The 10,077-nt window shown below is 45.2% G+C and overlaps 2 protein-coding genes across 2 annotated transcripts; one reads left to right on the top strand and one right to left on the bottom strand.

Annotated features, from left to right (window-relative positions):
* The first annotated feature begins 1,784 nt into the window (after nt 1-1,784).
* On the top strand, nt 1,785-2,203 carry LOC123124688 (small polypeptide DEVIL 4). Its single transcript, XM_044545262.1, has one exon. The coding sequence runs from the start codon at nt 1,952-1,954 to the stop codon at nt 2,069-2,071; it is 120 nt and encodes a 39-aa protein (XP_044401197.1). The 5' UTR covers nt 1,785-1,951; the 3' UTR covers nt 2,072-2,203.
* A 2,968-nt stretch (nt 2,204-5,171) lies between these two features.
* Nucleotides 5,172-7,206, bottom strand: LOC123121151 (bZIP transcription factor 44). Its single transcript, XM_044541078.1, has 2 exons — nt 6,185-7,206; nt 5,172-5,763 (listed from the first exon to the last, which is right to left on the bottom strand). The coding sequence occupies exons 1-2, from the start codon at nt 6,365-6,367 to the stop codon at nt 5,482-5,484; spliced, it is 465 nt and encodes a 154-aa protein (XP_044397013.1). The 5' UTR covers nt 6,368-7,206; the 3' UTR covers nt 5,172-5,481.
* Nucleotides 7,207-10,077: the final 2,871 nt, after the last annotated feature.

Below are 10,077 nucleotides of genomic sequence, written 5' to 3'. Positions count from 1 at the left end.
AGGGGCGGACGCCTGCAGCTCGCGCCGCCTGGGCCTAGATCTGGCCGACCGACGCCGCTGGAACCCACCGCGCACCACCACCGCTGCAGCCCCTTCACACCGCCGCCCACAGCCCGCCGCCGGCTGCTGCCGCCGCGCCGCCGCCCGACCCGGAGGCCCGCGCCCACCAGATCGAGCAGGCGAAGGAGAGCGCCCGTCGCCGCCAGCAAGCCCGCCAGTACGTTGAGGCGGCGGCGAGGGGAGGGAGGAGCGAGGAGGGGGGCTGCTCGCGGCGGCACTAGGGATCCCCCCCCCCCCCCCCCCCGGCGCTCACGGGAGCGTCGCGGGAGGGGAGACGAGTTAAAACGTAGGATTTAGGAGTAGTACAGGAGTTTGATAGGATGACACTTGCTATCCTAAGGATTTGTCTTGCCTCGTTCCTACGCAAAAAATGAGCTTTGAGTGGATGTGTAGAATCCTCCAAAAACAAAGGAAATGAATAGTATTCCTATGAAATTCTTGTATGCTTTCCTACAAACCGAATGCATCTATAGGAAAGTTTCCTTTGGAATCCTTGTTCCTATGTTTTTTCTGTAAAAATTCTCCAAACCGAATACAAGGGCTGCCACCTATGAGGTATAAATGTGCATTGCACATTTACTTCTTTTTTCTTCTGAAGAAAAGTTAAATGTACATCCTAATTTGTTGCTATCTGTTTAAATTTTGCAGTATCAGTTTGCGTGGACAGAAAGAAGAATTACAAAGTTGTGACAAATTTAATTCGAAAGAAAACGGGTAGGTCTTCTATAGTTTGTATGGACAACTTTATTGCAGATTTCGTACGAACAAGACTACTGCCATTGCTCCCCTAGATTGTGTTTAAGATTCTTTGGATCCAAACGTTTCTAAAAAGGGAAAGGAAAACACTGATCGATTAGCAGCAGCCAACATGTAACTGACGGGCAGGTTCGATGTACATAACCGGAGGGTTTATTTAGAGCTTACTTGCATCTGTTTGTCTGCTAAGCTTGCGTTTTGGGAGCAGGGTTTCAGTTGACATTCACAACTATGCTGACCTTGCATAACAAGTGGTGGTTGACTATGGAAGTTATTGTGATACCCCTGTACAAGTCATTGGTGCTGACTTTCCTACCTCCTCAAATAAAATATAACCTAATGTTTGACATTGGCTTAGTTAGGTGCCCTACATGCTCTGTTTACGTTATCCCTAAACGGCTAAACCAGACAAGCCATGTTGTGTCAACAAAGCAAACATTGCAGATACATGCTGACCATGTTGTGTTACTTAGTTTTTTTTTTTTGAACGGTCGGGGGGGGGGGGGGGGGGGGGGGGGGAGCTTCCCCGCCTGAATATATTACCACTCAAATGGAAGGTCAGAGAATTACAGCAGAGGTTCTGGTACAAATTCAGCTAGAAGGGAATTCTGGTACTTAGTTTTGTGAACCTTTTGGTGGACAGATAGGAATGGCTTGTGCCGGTGATATCTTTTAGCTGTTCAATCCTTGAATGGAAAATTAAAATTAGGTATCTGCACTATAACATGAGATTTCTTTGGTACCCATGGTAGTGGCTCTATCTGGTATCCCATTGGGAGCTTAGTCATCCTTATCATAAACCTCTTTTATTTATCCATCGTGCAGTGCAGATGATACCGCAATGTGATTACCCTATTATTTATCATCGGGTCAATCCGGCGTCAGGAAATTGAACTTAGATTACTCCAGGATCACATAAGACTTTCTTTTCTTTATGCAGACATGGACGCAGCGATAAGTTAGTTTATGGAAATATGTGCACAACCATGACATTGAAAGAAGCCTCATCAGCTGACACAGCCCACACAGAAGCCGCCTATATAAACCGTACTACTACAAACTCCAAAAACCCAACACAGACCAGAGTTTGGGATTCCAAATCCAAGAGGCAACCACATTTCTAGATCATCAGAAGATGAGGGTGGGCGCTCATGATCTGAAGCTCAAGGGGCTCAAGAGGTCTCTCAAGGAGCACAAGGCCAGGCTCTACATCATCCGTCGATGCGTCGTGATGCTCCTAAGATGGCATGATTGATCAAGCAATTTGGAGTGAATTTCTTCACAGTTTCTCTTACTTCTCTATCTGACTGGCCAGCCTAGTGGCTGAAATTTTGGGTCTCTATCTCTGATGTATGTAACAGCTGTATATAACCTGTCAAAGTAGGAAGACTGGAAATGAAAGGCAACTTCTTTCTTGATGTGGTATCTCCAGAAATAATCTGAGGCTTATACCCTTTTGTCCCTTTTCTTCGTCTAAAACATGACATGCATTTTGATGTGTGTTCGAGAAAAAAAAAGGAAATCAAAATTTTCTTGGCGCCGGGAACATAATCTAGCATATACCACAGGTGCAGTGCAGGGAGGTGAGACCAACAGATTTGATATGGAATTTGTCATCCCATCATTAGTTGGTACCATTTCCAAGTCCGAGGCTGATGGCTTTTGATGCTTGATGCTCAATGCACCGATTTCTCTGAATGTTCACCTCACTCTCCTCTTATCAAACCTGCACCGAGTGTGATATCTCAGCAGTTTACAAGACAGTGGCCCGAGTTTAATTCCTACTGCAACGGACCCGGCTTATGGGGTTTTCGACGCGACTGTGATCGGCTTGCCCTAGCAGTCTAATTAGCTTCCTACCCCAAAATTACAAAACAAGAGACGCGTCCGAGCAACAGACACACATTTCTTTGCTTGAGTACTCCAATAATATCCTAACCGCAATTAGAAAAGATCTCAAAAGTTGGTCAGTGTGTAGGCGCTTGTGGGAGGGAGCACATGGCTTTTGGCAAAGCACAAAACAGTGCCTTCCTCGTTCTTGAAATAAAGCCTGATGGTGAAATGAGCCATAGTGAAATGCGAGCCCACTTTGTGAAAGCTGATCAGTGCTCTGACTGTTCTACAGTTCCTTTTTGGCTCTTCTTTTGGGGATTGCACATCTTCTAGATCTTTCTTCACATGTTTGGTGCTGGTTTTGCTTTTCTTGATTTCTCTCAGAAACTCTTCTCCTTTTAATGATTAAGCTGATACATCATTTGGCGGATCCGAAAAGAGGAAAATCTGAATCTGCTATCCCTCTGGTTCAGACCAGAGAAAGCTGAAATGTAAAGGCACTCAAGAGGTTACAGAATACTCGATGCCAAGCGATATCTTCCGGATGGGGTTATTCTTTCCCATGAACAATAAAAACTTGTCTTTGGCTTTGCCATGGCCACGGTTATGTTTTCATTGCCCGTAGGTCCGGTTTTCCTTATTAAAGGGGCCTTCCGTGAGGGTTTTTTATATCCCGTTTTCTGTATGAACTGGATCGATTCTTTTCTGCTTAATGAATTGCGGAGCTCCTGGCCCTTTAGGTTTTCCGAGAACAGTTGTGTTTTCAGGGGTATGATATCCAACACTATTGGAATTTAGTACATAATTGAGTCTCATGTGATCTTTTTTCTGGAATATGCATCTAAATGTGTGTCGTAAAAGAATTCTTAATACTAAAGGAAAATGCCATGGTTTCTTTATCGAAAAGGAGGTATCACCCTGGGTCTCTGCATCATTGGATGCCCGCAGCCATAGGAGAATGACACGATGGCGAAAGTATAACAAGAAGAACCAAGAGCCAAAAACCTACAAACTGACAGAAAAAAATAAAGCAAAGAAGCAAGCCTACAAAGCTAAGAAAGAAGAACCAAACTAAAGACCTAGCAACGAAATACCAAAAAGCAGCTCCAGCTTAGGCATCATCAGGTGGTCCTGCGTGCCCTTATATGAATTTTGGAGGAGAGGAAACAAATCTTCAGTTATTTGAGGCAATGAAAGAAACAAATATTCACTCTAATGTGACAGTGCTGCTTTGTTCCAAATATTATAGCCATGCTATATTACTAACATTATGTTGAGCAAACGATTGCTTTTCTCCCTGTGTACCTAATATGTCACATTGGGGAATAACACTTTGGTTGTAAAGGTAGCATTCGGTTCTGTACTGCCACGGAGGTCTCTGACTTTGATACCTTGGAGAAACATATGTTCGTCCTGTCCATCGTAACTTTGTTAAAGTTTGAAATGTGCTAGCATTGTAGTACACTGTTAAACAAACAGATGCATATACTGCAGCTTTCACTTTTATTGATTTTGTCTCATCAATTTCCTTTAGCAAAAGATATAAAGATGCAGGAAATAAGTGTAACACATATGGTTAGGTTCTTTGTGGTGGAACCAGCCATGCTCGCATTTTGCTGGATTTATTTCAGGCTTTCCAGTGATGTATGCGCGTTCATAGGGGTGAGTGTATGTGAGCATCTGTGATTGTACTATGTTAAAAAAAGATATAAAGATATAATTTGTGTACACCAAAAAATTCTCCTCCGTACTTTAGAGCTGGCTATCTAGGTTAAAAATGAATCTTCCTCTCATGACTTTGGTTGGAGTGGCTGCTTTACGTTGAGTTATATGACTTTGTGGCAATGATGTTTTTGTAAGCAGAAAATTGCTGACCCCCTTGCAGATTATAATCTCTTGTATGCTCTCTCCTTAGGTGGGTTTGTGCTTTATCCTGTTTTGGCCGGGACTTTGTTTTCCCTCCCCTTGTGTTTAGCTATGGGCTATCATGAGGATTTTGCACGGCTCTGTAGTAAGTTGAGGCCCTGTACATTGAACAATGCAGAGGCAGAGAACCCACCTTTTGGTGGGTTGGTACAGTTGTTGAGGCACGACAGTGTCCATTACGGTTCAAATCCTAGCGCTCACATTTACACACGTTGGTGTGCATTAGGTATTTAGTGAGATTTATGGATTTATTCCCAGCCTCCATGAATTATTCTGATTAATTAGGTATCTTGCTTGCATACTTCTTTCTTGAGTCACCTTGCCTTGTCGCAATGGCAATAGAGCAATATTCAACTTTTGTCCGTAAATTTTGCATGCTTCTGTACTTACATCTACACCACTGCAAAATATAACTTATGGGCAAAAACCTACCTAGCTTCACATCTCAAAAATGTTGGAGCACAATACTTGAGCCTAACCAAGAGGAAAGGAGACACGTGCGATAAGAGAAGGATCTAGGCGGGGATAATTATATACTCCCTTCGTCCTAAAATAAGTGTCGCTGATTTAGTATAAAGTCAGGGAGTACATGAAGATGAAGAAGCACTTTGCATATACTATATATCAAGAGGTACCAATTTCACATCTTACTAGCTAGACATCACCATCAGGAGCCAGTAGAAAATCCCTAGCCTCTCTCTCTCTCTCTTTGACAAAATGGGCCATCAATTCCCCTCCTACCCTCCCTCACCAACCATTACAACCCAACCTCACATAATAAACAATAAAGAGAGAGAGGGGCACGCATCAATGGTGACACGAAGGCCCTACATGATTGATACAGAACCTGATGCCTTCATAGAGACCCTACCAGCTATGACAACATCAACCATCCATTCTTCTTCCCTAGAAGCACTGGTACAAGTCTATGGGCTGGCTCCATGCGCTGCCGGCGCCAAAAACGTCGTAGGCACTGCTTGCTGTGGCGCCCATGGCGGCGGTGGGATTCACAGTGTTGGTGATTGAGTTCATGCAGCAGATGATCTCGCCTAGGGCGCACAGCCTGCTCTCCAGCTCCATCTTCTGTGTCTGCATCACCGAGTTCTGTGCTTGCAGCGCCACAAGGTTTTGTGTGGTCATGCCCAGCACCATGTTCATTTGTTGGCTCTGGTTCTTGAGCTGATCCACCTGTTTTTGTCACAAAATATATTCTTCTTAGCAATATGTAGATTCTTTTTTTTTCTCGTGTTCTTGTTAGGTTTTCTTTCATGTAGAAGATGTGATACGCTATGCTACTAGTTTGATAAAAACTCAACCTGTTATAAATTAAGCAACTCATGATGATGAATGAATTTGTAGTGTTGTTCAAAGTGTTAGGTAGGGGGCAATTGGTGGGGCATGGAAATCACAATAACTATGTTTTGTCTGAGCAGATATTTTAGGTGGCCTTCGTTTTCATCTATTTTTGGTTTCACATGCTTGAGCGCGCTCTCATAAAAAAACATGTTTTAAATATTTATGACAGCTAAACAATTAAATTATGGACATGTACAAACTTTATGCTTATGTGCACCTATATAAATAGCATACTTGGAAGGGTGTGACAAACCTGCGAGGAGAGGTCGTCGAGGTGTTGTTGCTTGCGCACCCTAGATCGCCGTGCCGACTCCCGGTTGGACTCCTTCCTCCTCTTCCTCCTCTTCTCCATCTGGGCCCGGAGGTCCGGGCAATCCTCGGCAGACCTGGAGCTCCGGGTCCCTTGGCTCGACGCGAACGAGGTCCCACTTGACATGGTCACCTCTCAACAACTCACAGCAGTTTCACTTGCTCTTATATCTTGAGTATAAAAACACACCTTGTAACAGCACTTGGGTACCTTTGTTACTCAGTGCTAGCTAGCTTGATTATGTTACTAGTATGAACTCCGGCTACAGCTACAGAGCTACAGGGAGGTTAGGGAGAAGACGTAGAACCAGTAGAGGAAGACGACGGAGAAGGACTGGACGAGGCGAGTGATCGCTGCGCCGACCATAAATCCGGAGAGGGGATGCTCCAACAGGACCAGCAACAACATCTACACGTGCTACTGCGTCTCTATCATCAAGAACACAACAAACTCTTTTCTTTACCTTGCAAATGAAATATTATCGATCTGTTCTGTTTTCAGATACAAGTTTTGGTGCTATGTGGCAAGAAATATATTTTTATTTTTTGCCAGAACCTCCCCTTGGAAATGAAACTGTCGCAGATCAAATTTCGGCAGAACCTCCCCTTGGAAATTGAATGAAGTTCAGATGGAATTTTGGCAGAGCCTCCCCTGGAAATGGATGATCGGTGAAGGAATTTTTGGCAGAACCTCCCCTGGGAAATGGATGATGGGAGGATAATTTTTTGGCAGAACCTCCCCTGGAAATGGATGACCGGGGAAGAAAATTTGGGCAGAGCCTCCCTAAGTCAAGATCAAGATTTGGGAAGAAAGGCTGGAGGTTGGAGGCTGAGGTGGCGAGCTTGTGTGTGTCCACCTTGGACAGACAGGGTTTAGGCAGCAGCCAAGACCCAAGCTGCCAGCAACACAACGGAGCTGGGGCGGAAGGAAGGAAACCTAGCAAGGGAGCTGGGGAAGTGGGGAAAAGGGAATTGAAGCTTGGTGGAGAGGCGGCATTTATAGCCGAAAAATGGGCGGTTTTAGCGAGAGAAACAATTGCGAAAGAAATTGGTAATGGTGGTGGTGGTGGTGGACGGGAAAGGTGAAAGGGATGGCGAGATGCGCTCGGAATCTTCTGCGGCATCTGCTGGCAGCGTCAGGAATCATTTCATCCTGATTTTTGCCGTCCGTCCGTGGTTTCGGTATCATTGCCTGCCACGTCATCCGCGGTTTAGCATTAGGAGTTACTCCCTCCGTTTCTAAATATAAGTCTTTCTAGTAATTTTAAAAAAGACTACATATAACCTAAAATAAGTGAATCTATACTCTAAAATATGTCCATATATATCCGTATGTAATCTTTATTGAAATCTCAAAAAAAAATATTTAGGAACAAAGGGAGTACATACGTACAGTACTTACTAGCCGAGAGTCGCTTTTGGGGTAGAAAATGTAGAGAGATGGTGATCGAGCTAAGAGTCATTGTCTTGAAGAGGCGATTGCCCCTGCATATATTATTATTATGAAATAGTACGTATATAAGATCATCAAGTGTGAGCAAGGGATCATCGGAAAAGAAAAGGAGAGGACAAGCTTCTTTTCATTTTATTTTTTTGGTGTTCTAGGCTAGTAACGTGTATCTCAGGAAATCCTTAGGTCATCATTGGACATTAACTTGTTTTGTGTCCACGGACAGAGGAATTGGTTGGCCTGCCACAGTCGTTAGATCTTATGGGCAATTGTTTCGTTTCTGTCCCTTAGTTTCACGTTTATGACAATAATTACCCAATTTAGCAGTTTTTCCCCCACAGTTTTTACCCAATTTAAGTGAACTTGGGCCAAAATTACCTCTTTTAATATTTTTTTTCCGCTTTTGTGTTGATTGTGCGTGTCACGTCGGCTGGTTTATTTTACTGTCTGGTTTTCTAATTTGCTCTCAGTTCAAGAAGGGTGCGTCCTACCAGGTTCTCTTTTTCTTTAGGAAGAACGCTTTGTCCAACCTTAAGTATGTTCCCCCTTCCTCTCTTCATTTTGATTTTTTCCCTCCTACCTCTGGTTTGATACGACTCTAGGCTAGGGTTCAAACACAAGATCTCATGCAACTGGCCAGCTCGCGCACATCACCCCAGCTAATGTGTTTCTATTGGAAGATAGAATGACCGGTATTCTATATCCTATAGTCGACGCCTTACACAATGGCCGCTCGCCAACGCCTCTCTCTGCTCCGGCGATGGTGGGAGAGGGTGAGGATTAGAGGTCGTGGGCGACCTCGACACGTCCCCGCGTGTTCTGGGCCGGCATGGGCATAGAGTTAGCATCGACCATGGACAACCTCTCGCTTGGGAGAGGGAGAGTGTGATGCCCCCGACTCGACCGTACACTAATCATACACGCAAATGTGTACGATCAAGATCAGGGAGTCACTGGAAGATATCACAACACAACTCTAGACACAAATTAAAATAATACAAGCTTCATATTACAAGCCAGGGGCCTCAAGGGCTCGAATACAAACGAGTCAGCGGAAGCAACAATATCTGAGTACAGACATAAGTTAAACAAGACTGTCTTAAGAAGTAGGCACCCTCGGGGTAGTAGTAGTAGTCGACGGGGTGGCATCTGGTTCCTAGGATCCACCAACTGGTTGCAACAAACGGAAAGAAGAAAGAAGCGGAAAAAGGGGTAGCAAAGCAACCGTGAGTACTCATCCAAAGTACTCGCAAGCATCAGATCTATACTAAGTATGCATTGGCATCAAAGGAATGAGCTGTATCTGTGGACTGAACTGCAGAATGCCATAATAGAGGGGAAGGCCTAGCCTATCAAAGACTAGCATCTTGCAGCATTCAGAAGAGTACAGAATATCATATTATAACTAACAACCCTGTTGTAATATTAATGCCCAGAGACCCTTCCTCGACTCCCTGCGAGAAAGCAATCCCGGAGCCAACATATCCATCACATATCTCAAGTATCCATTTCTAGTTGTAATAGATCAAGATACCATTCCGAGCGTCCGTTACCGTGGACACGGCTATTCGAATAGATCACATTACATTACCCAACACGCTTGATTACTCTAGCCGGACACACTTTCTTGGGTCCATGCCCGGCCTCAAAAGATCAACACGTCGCAGCCCTACCTAGGCTCAGCAGAGAGGTCCCCGCCGGTCTACATCCTAAGCACTCCGGGGTCTTGGGTCCATCGCCTGTTGCACTTCGGGTTGGTGTGTGCAGGGTGAATACTAGCGCCACCTCAGATGGTCGGCGTGATCCGACCGTGCCACAATGCTGAATTGGATGTCTGACAGAGCTTCGGCTGATACTACGACGCCGAATGCCCATAACTATTCCCATGTGGTGGTTAGTGTGTAAAGGCCAATGGCCAACTCAGAACAAATACCCAAATCCTTAGTGTGTTAGGAGCTCGTGGAGACGAGTAGAGACTCGCGATAATGTGACCCTGTCGCCCTGTCTCGAGGAAATACGGCAAGGGCCAGGCCCAACCCCCCTCTCTCTAGGGCGGTCTACCTGCCCTGCCGTGCCTCATAATTATCTCGAAGGTGCTCTCCGGGCCTGCCCGACTTTCACATCAACTCGCGGGGACCCCTCGGCGCCGACCCGACTAACCAGAGACCGTCGGGAACTTAGGTCCACCTCTGCCGGGATGGTACCGCCTGTCCCTTCAGTCCCGTAGTAACAGTGCACAGGGGCTACAGGTAAAGGTAACTGTGTGTCTGTAACATCGAGGGGGAAACCCGAGGAATCACCCTAGATGGATTCCCACTCGATGTAACCATCAAGGTGAACATATGAGGAATCACCCTCGAGGTTCATGACGGTGTCCTGGACTAGGG

This window comes from Triticum aestivum, chromosome 5D (genome assembly GCF_018294505.1).
Source record: "Triticum aestivum cultivar Chinese Spring chromosome 5D, IWGSC CS RefSeq v2.1, whole genome shotgun sequence".
NCBI classification, from domain to species: Eukaryota; Viridiplantae; Streptophyta; class Magnoliopsida; order Poales; family Poaceae; genus Triticum; species Triticum aestivum.
This window is presented reverse-complemented; position numbering and strand designations above follow the sequence as displayed.

Bases quoted from the DNA above. Each gene is read 5' to 3' on its own strand.
- LOC123121151 (XM_044541078.1), bottom strand. From the start codon at position 6,367: ATGTCAAGTGGGACCTCGTTCGCGTCGAGCCAAGGGACCCGGAGCTCC. The intron at 5,764-6,184 runs GTTTGTCACACC...TGACAAAAACAG, and splicing joins TCGACGACCTCTCCTCGCAG to GTGGATCAGCTCAAGAACCA.
- LOC123124688 (XM_044545262.1), top strand. From the start codon at position 1,952: ATGAGGGTGGGCGCTCATGATCTGAAGCTCAAGGGGCTCAAGAGGTCT.